The sequence below is a fragment of the Dendroctonus ponderosae genome, unplaced genomic scaffold (assembly GCF_020466585.1).
Source record: "Dendroctonus ponderosae isolate FM_Combo_2020 unplaced genomic scaffold, Dpon_F_20191213v2 Dpon_F_20191213_1, whole genome shotgun sequence".
NCBI classification, from domain to species: domain Eukaryota; kingdom Metazoa; phylum Arthropoda; class Insecta; order Coleoptera; family Curculionidae; genus Dendroctonus; species Dendroctonus ponderosae.
In genome coordinates this window covers 48,775,376-48,792,452 of record NW_026017110.1, presented here as the reverse complement: position 1 = coordinate 48,792,452, position 17,077 = coordinate 48,775,376, and the positions used below count along the sequence as shown (strand labels likewise).

Genomic DNA, 17,077 nt, shown 5'->3' with positions numbered 1-17,077 from the left:
GAAATCCAGAAATAATTCCAAAACGATGTTTGATATGAAAAAGTTAACAATATACTGCTCTGCCCACAATGTCAATTAGAGCTCGACAGCTCAACCGGTTCTCTAAGTATAAGCCAACTAAGAGCGGCAATCCAGATCTATCTTGTATATTTTTATAAAGTGGAGACCATTTAAACGCAAACCCAAAGTTCGAGCCTCTGCCTGCAAAGATAGAAAAGTTGCGCAATCTAGTAGGTCAACACGAAAAAGAGAACGATGGCATTAAACAATATTTGCTGGACAAAAGAAATAGATTGACAAAGTGTACCATTTGATGGTTCAACCAGAGAAGGAATATTCAAGGAATTCAATTATAATCGTTTCTTAAACCTCTATCCCTACAGAAAAGCTAATATTTGATTTGAAAAACATTTTACGGGTATCTCAGATGCAAGCAAAACCGACGTACCACAAGCTCAAAAGGCAAGAATTTCTGTATGCAGTGGAACATTTCAACACACATGTGAAAAACTTTTGAATATAGAACGCTCTAGTCAGTTTGATTGCGTGGAAAGTTGCAAAAGGCTCAGAGAACGATTACTCAAAAGCGCATCTGAACATCTATTGTCCAAAACATTATCAGCTCAGATTGCATTCGGCAGTTAAACCAATACTACAGATTCAGACGATTTACAGCCGACGAAATTCTATAATAAATAACGAAGGCTTATCTGGGAAGAGAAGGATGTTTGTATTTGTTGATTATATGGTCGTGGATTGTGATGGCTGAGTGAACTCTACTTCCCCTTTTTTTAGATTTGTTTTAAAAACCATTTATTAATAATATTTTAAAAATGTCTTCAAATTTCAGAATTTTCCAGTTTTAGCCAAGTTACTCTTTCTTCTAAATATTCAATTTTCTAGTTTCACTTAAAAATGCTGAGACTCTGGAGGTCTTTTACGCGAAAAATTACAATATAAATCTATAGCTTTGTAAAAATTTTACAAAAACCTTTTCAGCGTCAAATACGGGGCACAAAAAATATCTCCCGTTTTTGACTGAAAACCGTTAAAATTTTCTCAAAAACCGATCACAAAACTAAAAGTTTTTAATGAAAAACGCAAAAAACATTATTTTCTGATGTATTTCTTCTTTTCTGACAATAATGGGGTTTTTTCAGCCAAAAATTACATGATAAATTTTGCTGGAAAATTCGCCTCATTCATCGGATTGCAGGAAACTTTAGAAAACCTTTTTCAGCATTGAATTTGCACCAAAACCAAATAAATTTATTCAGTTTGCTATCGAAAGTAATTAAGATTTTCTTGGAAAAAAAACGGCCAAAAAGCAAGTTTCCAAAAAAAATTTGTTGAAAAATTCGCCACCCTTAACGCTATGAAAAATTTTAAAAAATTTTTTAAATTTCAGGTTATTCGAATTTTCGAAAAGTTTATATTAAGCAATTCTTTCTATGCACAAAACGTATTACTAGTACTTATTTTGAGTTTTACATAAAATACTGACACTCTTCAGGTAATTTATGTGAAAATTATAAAATAAATTTTATTGGAACATTCGGCTCCTGAACAGCTATGTACGTTTTTTTCTGGAACCTTTTGCAGCTTCGAATTTAGATCCAAACCCTAATAATTTAAGTTGACTGCACCGCAGTTTAAGCGCCACTTAAACCAGTCTAAGTGGCACTTAGCCTAAGCCGAACTCGCGGTTCGGCTTAGCCATAAGTGGGACCTATACGCAAGCGTCACGGGTTGGTTGACGGGTTACAAACTTTGAATATAAAACTAACAAGTTAGTTTTATATTCAAAGGTTACAAATATATACATAACCAAAAACACACTGTTGAAATCACGTTTTGGTTCATTCTTGTTCGGCGGATATCTGATAGGGTAAATCTTTATGAATTCTTTAATATGGGACGATGACGACGATATAGATGAATTCGAGATAATTGAATTTGGCGTGCCAATGCGGATTAACAATCGTGCAAATAACTTTCATGATTTGGATGATTACACATTTTTTTTTAAGTTTCGACTAACTTCTTACGATCTTACTCCAGGCATTGTCTTTTTCTCTCCACGTGCACGAGTCAGTTTTCTTGTTTTCGATTATCCGTTTATAGTCTCGGCATATTTCTAATAACCGATATTTCTCCTAATTGGTATAATTGAGAGCGTGCATTCTTTTTGGTGATTTAGTATTTTCCGATTTCATTGGGTATTCCATTTAATTTAATTTTTTCGCACTGAAAACACACTACACAGATTTACACGCTTTCAATCGTCTTCAAAAGTAAAGTCCAACGATCGTTTTCTCGCAGACGTTTCTGTCAGAAGCTTTCAAATTAGGCAGATAAGAAATCCCCTAAAATTATCAAAAATCCCTGAACTAGGTGGAACTTAGTTAAGTGGATGATAAAGTTGGACGGTGCAGCAGATTAGTTTTAAGTGTCGCTTAAGTATTTAAGTGACACTTAGCTAAGTGACGCTTATGATGAAGACGGTGCAGTTGACCCTAAGTCTGACAAGTCTCAACTGTCACTCGACAACGAGTAATTTGACGTTTCGCAGCGCCACCATCGGTAGTTGAACTCGCGCATAGTGAAACCCACCCCAGACAAAAATAAAGTAAGCAACTAACCTTAACGTTGGGTAGTTGGCGAACGGCGCTTGCGCTGATCACCGGAACGGTAAACTTTGAAGGCAGAATCGAGGCGATTTGCGACGTGCTTGCACTGACAATGGTGATGCCAGGCGACGCCGTCCCTGCCTTGAACAGATTGCTGCGCATCGCATTGTGCGTCAGAATGATGCTGGTCAGCTTGGAGCCGGCGCTGGTCGTCGTGATCTTGGACGTGGGCGTCAGGATCAGTTGCTGCGTTTCGGCGCCCAGCGTGGGCGCAGCAAAATTCTGAATGATTGTGGGCGTAATGAGGGAGATTTTGGGCGTGGCCTTGGAGACGATAGGACGCACCAGCGGCTTGGGCGGGAAACTGTACACACTGGTAGCGGTGAATTTTTGGAAGTCGGTCTTTTTGCGCGAGCCCTCATCGATCAGTTCCTCAAAGTCCTCCTTAGTCGAGATCTGCTCCTCGGCCTGATCGATGATCACCACTTCGGACTCTTCGGTCGGTTCTTCGTCCTCCGGTTCGGTATTTGTGTCCGGTTCGGGCGACTCCACGTCCATAATGTTGTACTTCTTAGTGCGGCCCTGCATGATAAACTCGTCATCACTGGTGGTGGGGCTGCGAATGACAATGTTTGGGTATTCCTCCTCGGTCTCCTCCTTATCTGAATAGTGGGCGTTGCCCGACAGATCGACCACCATGTTGCCTTGGAAGAGCAGGAACTCGTCCGAAATCTGGTCGGCCTCCATTGGGCTGGCCAGCACTTCGCCAATGTCGTCCTAAACCGAAAACTCACTTTATTTGCCCGACTTGGACTAAACTGGACTTACCTGCGATAGTGTCTCAGTCATTTCCAACTCGTCGTCGTTCTGCTGCGCAGCCGAACTAAGCGACACTTCTGAAGCGAGTACGCTACTATTATCATCCTCGAAGTCGACCACCATCTCGGTCAGATCTTTCTTTGTGCTCTCCCCCTCAAAATCTCCCACCTCCTTAGACATTTTGGGGCTGCTCTTCGGCACCGCCGTCTTCTTCTTCAAAATGGACACCTTGCTGATATGCGGCTCTTTCTTCGGTTTAGCGATAAAGTCGCTGTCGGTCCCCTCCGCAGTGGGCGGAGTGGGCACCCGCTTCTCACCGCGTCCAAAGCCGCCCCACATGGGGGCGCCGCCTTTCAAACCCAACTTGCTGAACCTGAAGCCAGTGGGCGGCACCTGGGCGCCACCCCTCAAGCCCAGCCTGCTGAAATCGCACTCGGGCTGCGCCAGCGGCACTGGGTTTAGTGGGTTGTTGGGGTTGCCGCCGCCGCCTCCGTGATCGGGCAGATGAGCGTCCATCGAGTAGGGAGTGCGAGGGTTCTCCACACTGGGCGGGCGCCTCATGAGCGGACTGGGCGGCTGGTACTGCATCATCATGGGGCTGTTCGGCTGGTAAGTGGCGCGGCCTACCGGCGATCCGGGGGTGTTAAAGCCGAGCAATGGACTCTTGGGCGGCATGGGCGACGACGGCATCGAATGCGGCGACATATTGGGCGGCTGCTGGCTGTGCAGCGGGCTTTTGGGCGGCATGATGGGCGACTGGGGCGACTGCTGTTGCTGTTGCTGCAGCCGCGCCTGCAACTGCATGGCCATTTGGTGTTGTTGCGGCGACATCTGCTGCTGCCTGCTCAAATTACGGTGCTGTATCAGCTGAGCCACGCGCGGCGAATGCAACACGCCACTGCCATCCGACGCGGCCTGATTGGCGTCGCCCTGCTGCTGATGCAGCAGGGCCTGTTGGTGCAGCTGCTTCTGCAGCAGCGCTTGGTGCGGGTTGGGCGTCTGGCTGCGCACCCGCTGATGGTCCACCACGGCGGTGGGCCGCATGAATCGCATCTGGTTGACGTTGTTGCGCAGCTCAGTGGCGTAGCTGGGACTGGTCACTACACGCCGGTGCTGCGGCGAGGTCATTCGGGGCGCAGGTGGCGGCAAGCAGACTTGCGACGGCGACGGCGTCGATCCGGGGCTACCGCCCGGACTAGGTAAAAGAGCGGGGGAATGGGCGACCATTGGCCCCGGACTGTTCATGGGCGAGCGTTGCGGAGACATCATCGGCGAGTGATGAATGGGCGACGTGCCCACCGGCGCCTTCTGCAGCGACTGCTGCTTGTTCCGGTATTCCTTCATATAGACCAATGTAAGAGAACGAAATTATGTAGAACACTTTTGATTGGTTATAGACAGTGCTCGGACTACATCTAGGTGCCAGAGTGCTGCCACTAGGCAACACTATAACTAGTGCAGCAGTGCCCATAACGATCAAAATCCTACTAGATACCTGGATGAGCATGGTGTGCTGCCGGCTCTGCTTTCTGCTGGACTCCAGGTGTTTCTGCAGGATGGCCTGTTCGGCGGAGATGCGTTGGAATTCGGCGGCATCAACCTCGTTCAGTTGGTTGCCTGTTTTACGCAACTGGCGCTGCTTGCTGTTCAAAGACTGAAAAAGCCGTGTTAATCCAACCAAACAGTGTCGTTTAAAGGTCAGCTGCGCGTTACCTTGCGGCTCTTCCTCAGCTTCTGCACCTCCGTATCGTAATAGCTCAGCTGCTGCGAGAGCACGTTGTTCTGATGGTTGAGCCACTGCTCATAAACGATCTGCGCCTGCTTGTCCTGTTCGGTAACGGCGTTATCGGGCGGCAGGGGCGGCGCTGGCATCACGTTAGCATTGAACATCTTGATACGCGTCGTGATTTCAGTGGTGTGTTGAGTGGGGGCGGGCGCCGGTCTTGTGGGCGGCCACGCCGACGGTCCCGCCTCTGAACTAAACACATCAGCCTTCAGCCGTTCAAAATCGTGATCGCTGAGCAGTGCTGGCTCCGGTTCCGCAGCACGCTCCGGTCCTGTCTGATGCTGTTTTTCCTGCTCGCGCTTCTCCTGCTCCAGCAGGTCTTCCAACAGCAGCGGCTGCTCCTGATCGGCGAGAAGCAAACAGAAAATCATCACTATCGGGTGGAAACACGCACGTGCAACTAACTAACAGATTAGGCGGGTAGTACGACAAGCATTAAGGGGGCTCACCTCGAGTAGGAGCGGTCTCCGGTCGAAAGTGGGGGGCGGCGGATAAGCCAGCAGCGAGGGCGGAAGCGCCACGGGGCCCCCGGGATGAGCCAGCCCCATATTCAATCCCATCTACCATACACATGCAATTTTAACAGTTGACCACAACCACAGAACAACCAAGTTGTAACTTGGGCGAAGCCCGCTTGGCGCCTTGTCTTTTCGCTTTTTTGAAGTGATAACTTCTTAGCGCACGGTGGAAACCCATCGGAAGGCGTTACGGGGCCGTTACGTCTGACATAGATAAAGACAAGTACGCAGTTCTCTCTCGCACGCACACAGCCGGTCGTGTGAATGTAATAGTGTGTAGTCTGTGGGCCGGTCATCCTTTGGATGCGTTCGAGTGAAGTGCGCTCGTCAGAAATCGGACGAATGATTTTGGCAGATTTCCCATATGTGGGTCTCGTCCAGTCGTCCACTGGAAGTTTTTTTATCGGACGAATTGGTCATGTGTTATGTCTCAAATAAGCACATTTAAACAGGACAATTATACAATAATCAGCGTAATTACACAATTTCTTGTGGAAAATAGTTACTTGTAAGAAGGCGATTGCAGTTAAATGCCATGAAATTGCGCTCCTTTTGCACGAAAACGCATCCAAAGAACGACCGGCCAGGTTAAGGTTCCAGGTTACCTGGCCAAAACTATCATTAATTTTAATTTATTATTTTTAAGCAAAATTTAATGTCATTTCTTGAATGCTGAAGTTACAACCGAGCAAGATAAAAATTTTATGGTTTCCATAAATAATAGAAGTTATCACTTCTGTCGATAGTCCCCGGGCCTTTTCCTTCGTAACTCAATGTTTTTTTGTTGTTGTAAATCCCCCAACCAGGTCGCGGTTTTCAAAAGCAAAAAACACCACCAAAACTAACAAAAAATGCCCAAAACTCGGCCAAAGAATCAAGCAGACAAACATGCCGATTAATCTCTACGGGATGAGGACGCCGCGTTGGAGCACTTACCTGTTGCTGCATCACATTGCCCGGATAAGGGGGCGGCGGGCCAGGATAGGGCGGCGGCGGCGGGGGCGTCGCAGCCGGCATCCGCGGTTTAGGGCTTTGCCCGGGGGCGGCAGCTTGATTAATCGCGCTCGGAGCGCGTGGCACCGGTCTAGCCATCCGCATTTGAAACTTCTGGTTTTGCACTAAAAATCAATGAACCAAAAACTACTTTGCAAGAGTTGCAGTTGGCAATACTTACACTGCAAAAGAAGGCGTTGTTGGAAATTGGGCGGGATTTGCAGCTGCACGTTGTTATTGGCCAAAACAACGCCCACAATGCCATCTGGTGTCTGCAGCTTGGAGCCGGGCGGCATCGGCTTGCCCAGGGCGGCTGCCTGCTGCACCTGAAACCAAACGAGCGCGCAGTAAATGGGACTGCGCAACGCACTTTAACCCCCCCACCCATGACCCCACTAGGTGATGCAGAATGAAAATGAGTGCGACTTACATATTTGGACATTTTGCATCCTACCTGATGCAGCATCTGTTGGTGGATTTGCTGGGCGGTGACCGAAAGACTAGTGGGCGAAGCCGCCGGCGGCTCTGCCGGGGGCACTTGCACCGCTGGGGTCGTACTGTCAGGAGAGGGGCGCGGTTGGGCGTTTTCGGGCGCCACAGCTTGCGGCTCGGGCGCTGCGGGCGCTTTAACCATTGCCTGAAACGCTTCAAAGCGATTTGGAGCGGGGCTTGTGGTAGGCGCGGTTACAGTAGGCGGCGTGGAAACCGCAGTTGATGTGGCCAACGGCGGCTGCTACCCGAGGAAAATTAAGAATCAATCATCAAGATTAAATGTGAATTACCCTGTAGGCCCGTATATCTAACCTGCTGTTGCTGTTGCTGCTGCTGCTGTTGTTGCTGTTGCTGTTGTTGCTGTTGCTGCCGCTGCAGCTGCTCGCGCTTCTTCTCCTGCTTCAGATTGTCATCTTCCAGATCCAGGTCGAGAATGTTGGTTTTCTCGCCCGCGAGAGCCTCCAGCTCGGGATCGGCATACTCCAAAATATTAAAATCAGCTCCCATTTCCGCTAGCAGTTCGTCATCGTCGTCGCCCAAGCCGCCTAGAATATCGCTCACTCCTTGCAGCTCGGCCATGGTGCCTGAAACGCCCAACGACTCAAACACAACGTCCACAGAGACCGCAAAACCATCTTCATACCAGTCTCCTGTTCCAGTTTTTCCAGCTCGGCAGTCACATTATCGGGAATCTCCTGCTCATTAGCGCCTGGCGCAGCAGTGGGAGGTACAGGAGCAATACCCTGCAACTTTCCCAGTCAATCCGCCTCTCATCCGGCTCTACTAACAAAAAGCTTACCGTCGTAATCACAGGAGACTGCTTTGGCGGGTGCGCTAGCGGCAGTCGACCTGCAGACGCTGCCGCAGCTTGCTCCATTGCGACGTTCCTGGCTTGCAGCTGAGCCTGCCGCTGCATCAGCTGTTCGTACTGCTCGATGGACGCAGGCCGCGGCGCTGCGCGGGGAAATCGCACGGCTGGAGGCGCGCCCATTCTCTGCAAAAAACAAGCCGTTAATTTTCGCAGCTATTCGATGCGGGGTGGGGGCAACTAACGGGCTGCTGCTGCAGAATGAGCCGAAGCCGCGGATCCAGACTCTGGAGCCGCCCTTCCAAGTGCGGCATGCGCATTCCAGGCGACGGCGCTTGAGGCGGTCGGACAACCATTGCCGCCGGCCCCCTGGGGCGGGCAGTTGGCGGCGGCAGCGGTTGCCTGAAAGTTATGTCCTCTCCACTGGGCGCCTCTGCGCCGCCGTCGGAATTCCACGGGCGCGCCTTATTCTGCGCCTCAAAGCTCTTTAGCTGCTGTTGGCGTTGCAGCAGGTCGCGTAATTGCCGCGTGATTTCCGGCTGTTCTGGACGCGTCTAAAACCCAACTCTCCCTGCACTGCTTAACGCACTTAACGGGCAAACACTCACCTGCAGGACTGTCCTGGCCGGAGAAAAGGCCGGCCTGGCAAGAGCTGGTTGCGATTGCCCAAAGGCCACGTCGCCAGCGGTCGGCTTGCTGTCCGCAAAGAGTTCCTGGTCCGTATTGTGGACAGGACTAGGGGTGGGCGGCGCCGAAAACTCGTGCACTGGCGACTGGGAGGGAGTGGGAGTGCGAATGTTCACAGACGTAGGTGACGGGTGGGTGAACGGGGGCGACTTCATGCCCAAGAACTGGCGGGGCGACGGTGAGGCCGCCGGGCTGGTTTCTTGCGCCGCCGTGTTCACTTGCAGCGGACTGGCCTGGCCGGCGGGCAAAAAGGGCGGCCCCGGGTCCGAGATGGTGCGCTGCACCCGAGCGATGGCTGGAAAAGGATCTTTTTCAAGCGCTCAAGTGGTCGCCCTTAAAGTTAACCACCCACCTTGAACGCGCTGCTCGTGAATAACGTGCTGCTGCTGCTGTGCCTGCTGTTGACGCAGCGCCTGCAGTTGCTTCCATTGGCGCTCCTGTTCGGCTTCGCGCGCCGTTTTCTGCTGCTGTGCCAACTTCTCCTGGTCCTGCGGGCACATGAAACGAACTATGAGTAAAATCAACGCACGGGCGTCGCCTGATTGCATGCAAAGTGGCGCCGAAAGTCGGACAGCTGGCGCCGAAAGGCGAACAGCGGACAACTGGCTACAAAACAGCCATGCAAATTAGCTACAAATCGTCGCCCTTTCCACTACATACAGAAACCATAAACTAGGGAGTTAGTAAAGTGGGCGGATCAGGGAGGGGGCGGGACGTGGGCACGCTCATCTGTGAAGGCTCCATACTCGGAAACCGGCGGCGGTGTAGTAAAAGAAACTGCGCAAAAACAAGCTCTCAACGTAAAAAGGCGGCGCGACCCTGCCAGCGCCGGCAACTCACTGGCGGGGTCCTAATTAAAAAAGAAAATAATAATAATCAGTCAAAGTTTCGATCCAAAATTCATCATCATCCAGGCATAGGCATTCCACACCAAATTCGGTCCTCACCGGCTGTTCGTAAGTTTCCTGACAGAGCGAGGGGAGCGTTCGCATAATTTCGGAGGGCGTCAGGACGCGGATCTGCTGATCCGACGCCGCCAACGCACGATGATCGACACAGGGATTGGCGGCCGGTTGGTAGTGGGGATTGACGGTGACATTGGGGGCGGGGCCGACGCGGTCGCCCGGGCCCGCAAACTGGCCGTGCACCGTAAACTGCTGGTGCGTGGGCGGGCTATTGGGAACGTTAGAAGCAGGAGCGGAAGAAGGAGGCGGAGATGATGAAGAAGCGTGACGGGTTAGTGGTTGCTGCGCAGTCACTTTCTGCGCGCACACGGTGCGCACCTCGGTTGTTTGTGGCGCCTGTGGAAGCGACGTCGGTCCCAGCACCGTCTCCAGGGCGGCCGCCAGGGCGGGGGCGGCTGGTGGCGGTTTGGAAGCAGCGGGCGGCGCTGGCGCCTCCTTGACGGTCTGTGACTAAATAGGGAACGTGACAGCACATGAATATTTACACACACATCTGGTTAGCCACACGCGTCATGCGTGGCACTGGGCGATTGGTTAGTGACACCCCGAACGACGCCATTTCGCGCTTCACCTGATGTGGTTGGGTGTTTGACCGGGAAATGGGCGGCTTTTTCAACTAGCCCGAGGGGGCGTTCCCCACTTTACTCTCGCACACAATCTAGGGCTCAAGCCCCCTCGGGCCAGCCATAGCAGCTCGCCTCACTCGCAGCTTTACTGTTTTTTTACCTGTTGCTGTTTCTTCATGCGTAGCTGGCTACGATTGTCGCGCGCTTGCTGTAAGTAGGGCGCTTTTTGCTCCTGGCTCAAAGTGCGCCACTTTTTGATAATTTGCTTGTACCTGCAAAGCACACGATGGGTTCAAGGGAGGCGTTGGTGCCAACACAAAAATCTCACCGCTCAGTCCACACTGGCTGTTCGACCTTCCACTCCGGATGGTTCATGTTGGCGTAGAGCACGGCCGATATGGTCGCACCACTGCCCAAACCTTCGTCCGCCTTCATTTTCTCCGATGAGCGTTGATTGTACGTGGAGGCGACACTGGCGGACGCCCCTTCCATCTCGACGCCCTCTGCCATGTTCACCCACGGACTGGGCGGCTCGGAAAAGGCCGGACTAAACTGTGGGCTACTGCAACGCAAAAACCAACCATAGAACAGAGTTGGAGAATGGACGTGTCTCTACACACTTGCTGTACTCCGAATGATATGGGGAAGGCGGAAAGCTGACGTGCTGAACGCCTGGCAGGGTCGTAGGCCGCACTTGTGCGGCCAGGTGCATTTGTGGGATGGGCGGCGCATTTTGACCCAGAGAAGGTGAGAAAATGGGCGTCTGTGTCGATGGCATGGGCGGGAACGCGCTGGCTTCCTGCGACAGCTGCGACTCTTGCGACTCATCAGTGAGAACACCCTGAAAAAACACCGCTTTCCGACTGAATATTTACCCAATTTGACTAGACGAATAAGCACCTTGAAAATATCCTCAACGTCTTTGCTGTTGATGTTGGGAATGGACTCGAGGGAAAAGTGTGAACCCAATATATCGCTTAGCTCGTCTTTGGCGTCTTTTGAGTCCTCGGAGCTGCCCAATGTCTGCGCTAGCTCACCATCATCGTCTGAATTAGAGCACAATAGAACCCAGCAATCAAACGCGGCCAGCTGAGAACTTACCAGCTAGAGCGTCCAGTTCGGTGTTCTTCGTCAATTCGTCATCTTCGATGATACTGTTGACCAGATCTGTATCCAGTAGATCCCCAGGCAGGGCCAGGACATCCTTTAAGTCTTCATTTGTCTCGTCATCGTCCTCCTCCTCTTGTTTGATCACGGAGGTGGGTTTCTCTTCTTTAACCAAAACACGCGTTGAAGCCCCGATGTCGGCTTTGCGCTCCCGTTTGGCTGTTTCCATTGCTCGAAGCTCGTCCTGCAAAAGGACAAACTTAATGCTTGCTTAATCTGGACAAACAACTCGACAGGTTACTCTTCGTTCGCACACTTACCGCTGTTAGTTTAATTGCGTGCTGCTTGTAGGGATCGCCCTCCTCTTCGCTGCTGGCGCCACTGTCCACTTCCTGCTTCAACTGGGTCACGTCCATGAGGTCCTTGCCGAAGAACGCCTCTTGCAGGTACGGAGGAAACGTTTCCACTAGCTTGGACTTGGTTTTGCGTCGTATTGGCTTCTTTTTCGGCTTCTCGCCGTCCAGTTGCAGGGGCACTTCGGATACTGCGCCCATCGGGACTGTTTGTCCAGGCAATGTGTCGATATCGTCGTTCTCCTGGCCGGTTTTAAAGCCACGCATCCGCACTAAGAACCCACCAATACCAAGCTTCTGCAGGTTACGCTGGCGCTTCCTACGCAACACACACACGCCGCTGTCCATCTGGAAGATGGTGAACCCTTCGGGAGGCGGGCCGTCCTCCTTCGTCCAAATCATGCCCTCTTTATAAAGTTCCTGCGGCTCGTCCTTGAGGTCGATCATTTCGATTTTCGTGTCCTCGAAGCTGTTTTCGCCCGCGTTGCCGCCCGCCACCACTGATTCGATGGTGGCCATGATGCCCGCCTCTTTGTCGTGCACCACGGGCACTATCTTCTTGCGCTTTTTGCGCGTGCCGTGATGCTCCAGCGAGAGCGACTTGATAAGGGCGTGGCCCGACTCACTAAGCGCTACTCCGTCGATGACAAAGTGCGCGTTGCTTCGCACCTCCGGGCTCTTGACTGGAGTGGGCGGCTTTAGAGCCGTGGACGGCATTTGGAGATGGGGCGGCGGGACATCGCGCGGGCGGCACAGTAGGCATGTGTAGCCGTCCTCGGCGCACTTTTCCGCGTCCTGAAATCAAACGAAGTGAGCACAGCGGCAATGGGAGCGTCGGTGGAACTTGCCATTTCCGTCTTGATGAGGTCGCATAGGCCGTGCAGCCAGCGCTCGCACTGCGCACATTGGATGATGAGGTCGCCTTCGCAGTAGGGCTCGTTGCAGCTAGCGCAGGCTACTAGAGAGGCGCACGGACCGCATTCCGTGCAGCCGTTCATCCAGGTGCTGTTGAAGCCCGGGTCTGCCGAGCCGCACGTTCGGCAGCACGCACACCACTGAAAAACCCATTGTAGAACCCAACTAACACCCGTGGTGATCCCAGTCTGTTACCTTGCACTTCCAATTGCCATGTGGCACGTAGTCCAAGGGCGGGTCCATGCAGTAGGTGTGGTAAGAGACGTCGCAGTCGTCGCACAGGATCAGCCGCCCTTCGTCGTTCCGCTGGCCGCAGCCTTCACACACTGTACAGTCCAGACACCTAACAAGCGCCATTAGACTACAAGCAAGGGGCACTTACTCGACACTTACCTCCAGCCCTTTTGGAGGATCACCTTGGTCACCTTCACGTTGAGGCAGTAGGGGTGGTAGCACTGGCCGCACTGCACGCACGATATCAGACAACCCTCCTGATCAGTGCCGAGCGCGCCGCACATCACACAGATGTCCTGGGTCAGCACGAATTTGTCCTGAAATTGGAGCTGTAGAACGACAAATTGCATCAATGGGGCTGTTGAGGGTACCTTAGCAGAGCAGAGCGCCAGTCGGTTTTCCACGCCCGGCTCTTCGTCGCTTTTACCGTCTGCTACGGGCCGAGACAGCCCGACGCCCGGGACGCCAAACACGCCCCGGATTTTTGCCTTGGCGCCGCGTTTGCGCCCAAAGTCCACCATGCGCTGACGTTTCATAAAACCATGCTTCCCTGGCAGACCTACAGACGGCTCAATCTGTAGACAAGGATCGATGTGGCAGCGGGTGGACAAATTACCTTTGCCGAAGCCTTTGGGCCGCCCCACGGGATGGCTGAGTTTCTTCTTGGCTAGTTTGCCTGCATAGGGCTTGCCTTTGCCCAGTCCGGTGCTTCGGAACGACTCCTCCAAAGGGGCGCTGTCGAACTCGGACATGTCATCATACAGCGACTCTTGCGAGGCGCTCAACTCGCCCGGATCCTCAGTACCTGCAGCAAAGGATTGTTGCCATTGACTCGTCAGAGAGATTGAAAGTGAGTGCTTACTGGAGCGCTTGAAAGTAAGCGCGCGTGCGGCGGCCTGCAGCTGCTGCGGCGGTGCATTCTTGCAGATCACGCAGTGGTACTCATAGTCTGGGGTCGATTCGCGTTTATGTTGGTAGGCGGCCAGGTCGGCTTCCGGATCGCAAGTGCCGTGCACAAACTTGCGGCAGGACGCGCACTGTACCATCTCACGGTGGCCGTGCGAACGGTACGCTCTCTGGCAAACCGGGCAACAGCAGCCCTTATTTCTTTGCTGATAGCACGAATCGCACACGGTGTAGTGAAGATGCCAGCGGGAGGATAATCCGGCGCCTGGTGTACGGGATCCGCAATCTCCGCACACTCTACAACACTAAAGACGAACTAGTTCATTATTTGGCATCCAAGACTTCCTGTAATCTTTCTTTAAAAAAAATAATAATAATAACCAATAGACAAGAATGAAATAATCTCTGGAATTTGAAAATGTTCTCATACCTCCAGCCTCCTCAAACTTTTGAGATTTAGCCACCAATTTAATTTACCTCAAAGTCGATCTTTAGATGACTTAAGGAGGTTTCATTAAAGGTGAGTATCCGCTGATCGCGCACACAAAGGTCTGCTGTTAATAAAAACCACAGGTTCTTTGCTTACCCGACACTTCCATCCGTACTTGGGAATGGAGGTGACAATCGGACGTTGGCAACTGGCGTGGTAAACTTTGTCGCATTGCTCGCAGCTCATCAGCTTCGTCTCGTCGCCGGTCATGCGACACACTTGGCAGCTGCGGCACTTACGACACTGCCAACCGGCGCGTACTCCTGCAAACCACCCTTAGCTCAGTTTTGTGCGCCGCTAAACCCGCCGGTCGGTAACTCACCTGGTAGCTGCGCCAAGCCCACGCAACTGCCGTGGTAGTGGGTGCCGCAACTGGAGCAGTACATGAGGTTGGAAACGTCGCCCACAGTCTTGCAGGTGTTGCATAGAGCGCTTTCGCAACATAGAGCCGCCTCGCCTAGATGGCCGTTGCAGAACACCTGTCGGGTGGGCAGGTCTTGGAAGGCGCCAGATGCCGTGGCACAGGGAAAATGAAACGACCGGGAGCAGCCTGGGGCCGCGCAATTTAAGCTGGCTCCGAAGTGGTTGCAAAACGAGCACTTCTGAGACGAGCTCTTGAGCACAATCGGCCCCACGTTTTCCAGTGCTTGATTTTCTGCAACCAAACCACTGTAGAGTTTTGAAAAGGGACCCTGACCTGAGCAGCTACCTGCCCTAGTCACGCCACTGGACCACAAGGCGCAATTGCGGTGCACATAAAAATGCCCGTTGCCCTCGTAGAGTGCATTGACATTGGGCTCTTCTACATGCCCGATGATGCTCAGCTCGTCCACATGCTCGTTGTTCGGCAAAAAGCTGCGGCTCCGGCTAAAGTTTTTGTTGCGCCTGAAAACCCATTACTCGAGTCCGCATAGTGAAACAAACTGACAAACTCACCGACACGTCACCGGGCCTCTGGGGCTCTTGTCTTCGGAGTCCCGGTCCGGCGCCTGGGGGGTGGGCGTGCTGGGGGCGCTGGGCAGCCTCTGGGGGGTGAAACCCTCGGGACAGCTGAGACGCATCATTTCGCCTTGGCCCAGCTGACTGCGCTCCCCCAAGTTACAAAGGGCGCAAACCTGCAAAATTGCGCTCGTTCTCCAACTCATAATGCTTGCAAGCCAAACTCCCACCTTGCCGGGCCATGCCTCAGGAGAATAGGGCAGCTCCTCGAAGAGCGGCGCTTGCCGCTCTCGATCCGGAAAGAAAAACGAGTCCACGTCCGTCATCGACAAATCATCCATTGAATTGGGGCTGATGTACGAAAATTCAAAGTCCATCCTGTCCGGCTGGCGCACGCTCCTGGAGCCACGGCATCGGGAAAATCCGGGGGGCTTCGCCCTCCTCACCCGGGGGGCACCAGTGCCACCTCTTCGCTGTCCGGGTTTACCTGCAAAGCCCCATTGTACCCCAAAAGGAAAAACTGGCAAAGCTTCAAAGTTTACCTCCTTCGCGTCTGGGGCGCCCTCTGCCTCTCTTAATTGTCAATGGTTTCCCAGTGAAATTGTACGGCGTGGGAAAGTCTTCATTATTAGCCGGCGATGAGGCCGTCGATGTGGCATTGGAAGCCGGCCCTTTAAAACAAAGAAACTTATCAAGCCTCTGTATTGGAAAAATGACTACCACTACTGCAATTTTGTGTCAATGAAACATTTGGGGCTCACCTGAGGAGAATTGCTGGAAGGGCGAAGCCGCTGGATCATCGGGAATGTCATCTTCATCTTCGTCTAGTTCGTAAGGCTCCGGCTCTTCCAGATCCATCAGCTCATCTGGATCTAGGCTGGGTGAAATCCCATCCATAACCTAGCAGAGACAGCAACAATGAGCGGCTGAGATAGTTGGGGAGCCCCCAAGAAAAATGATGCCCCTACTAAAACGGCAGTACCTCTAAGCAACCCTGAAAGCTCACCTGTATACAGTAGCTCCAGTTTATCGGAAAAAATCTTCTCTAGAACGACTATGGCACATCTAAAGCATCAAAACTGCAGGGAATATTCCGCATGTGTCCTCACGTGTATAAACACGGAAAAATGTAACAAAATTGCCAGAAAAACGTTAAAACGTGAAAACTAGAAAACATTCTGTTCAGGGACTGCCGACGCCATATTTGTTGGGGTTAGCAACGTTGTCATTATTATGTCATCTGTCAGTCTGTCAAAACTGCAATGGCAACCCTGTAAATACCGCCACAGATCACAGAGGTACTCTGTGATACCGCAAGCTAATTTATTTTTTTACTATTTATGTATAAATACTTGATTTGATATGCAAATTGCATTAAGCTGGGGTAACTCAATGAATTTTTAGGAGTTGGCGCAATGTTACGCGAATGACTTGGTACGACAACCCAACGCACCGAAACAGTAAGTAAACAGTACCATTGCTGGGAATTGTTGATGACTTTTTTTACTCGTTTTTAGATTAATTTTAAGGGCCATTCATCAATAATATTTTTTCTAAATAATAATGAATAATTTGGTTTGAGTTTTTTATGCAAAAAAGTTAAAAGGTGCATTTACAAGAAAAGTCGTCGTCTTTACAGTTTGTTCTTCTTGATCGTCTTTTTCGAATTCCCATTTCACCCTTGAATTTAGGACAAAATCGAAACAAAGAATTATCTTGTTTTCTTTTCGGTAATACAGTTGAGTCCGGATATAACGAACTTGGAAAATGAACTAAAGCTGGTTCGTTATATCCGGAGTTCGCTATAAGCGAATAATAATACAAAAACACGTGGTGTATTTTATTTCGTTATTTTTACATAGAGTAGTA

At 51.4% G+C, this 17,077-nt stretch overlaps 1 protein-coding gene across 6 annotated transcripts in view; it reads right to left on the bottom strand.

The window, feature by feature from the left end:
* Positions 1 to 16,447, bottom strand: part of LOC109541490 (histone-lysine N-methyltransferase 2C-like) — a gene marked incomplete at its 3' end in the record, with an annotated part of 24,780 nt that extends 8,333 nt beyond the window's left edge. The window contains 35 exon segments of one of the 6 annotated variants that reach the window (XM_048661451.1): positions 2,643 to 3,407; positions 3,459 to 4,787; positions 4,945 to 5,103; positions 5,163 to 5,576; positions 5,685 to 5,795; positions 6,690 to 6,871; positions 6,928 to 7,072; positions 7,177 to 7,479; positions 7,551 to 7,822; positions 7,882 to 7,981; positions 8,038 to 8,232; positions 8,292 to 8,600; positions 8,655 to 9,040; positions 9,086 to 9,221; positions 10,017 to 10,148; positions 10,425 to 10,536; positions 10,593 to 10,826; positions 10,885 to 11,105; positions 11,165 to 11,310; positions 11,366 to 11,615; positions 11,692 to 12,519; positions 12,573 to 12,779; positions 12,835 to 12,982; positions 13,033 to 13,190; positions 13,245 to 13,432; positions 13,490 to 13,678; positions 13,736 to 14,084; positions 14,366 to 14,532; positions 14,592 to 14,924; positions 14,979 to 15,154; positions 15,206 to 15,384; positions 15,439 to 15,695; positions 15,751 to 15,879; positions 15,970 to 16,108; positions 16,215 to 16,447. In XM_048661451.1, the coding sequence (XP_048517408.1) occupies positions 2,643 to 3,407; positions 3,459 to 4,787; positions 4,945 to 5,103; positions 5,163 to 5,576; positions 5,685 to 5,795; positions 6,690 to 6,871; positions 6,928 to 7,072; positions 7,177 to 7,479; positions 7,551 to 7,822; positions 7,882 to 7,981; positions 8,038 to 8,232; positions 8,292 to 8,600; positions 8,655 to 9,040; positions 9,086 to 9,221; positions 10,017 to 10,148; positions 10,425 to 10,536; positions 10,593 to 10,826; positions 10,885 to 11,105; positions 11,165 to 11,310; positions 11,366 to 11,615; positions 11,692 to 12,519; positions 12,573 to 12,779; positions 12,835 to 12,982; positions 13,033 to 13,190; positions 13,245 to 13,432; positions 13,490 to 13,678; positions 13,736 to 14,084; positions 14,366 to 14,532; positions 14,592 to 14,924; positions 14,979 to 15,154; positions 15,206 to 15,384; positions 15,439 to 15,695; positions 15,751 to 15,879; positions 15,970 to 16,105 (9,345 nt within the window). 6 annotated transcript variants of the gene reach the window in all.
* Between the last annotated feature and the right edge of the window lie 630 nt (positions 16,448 to 17,077).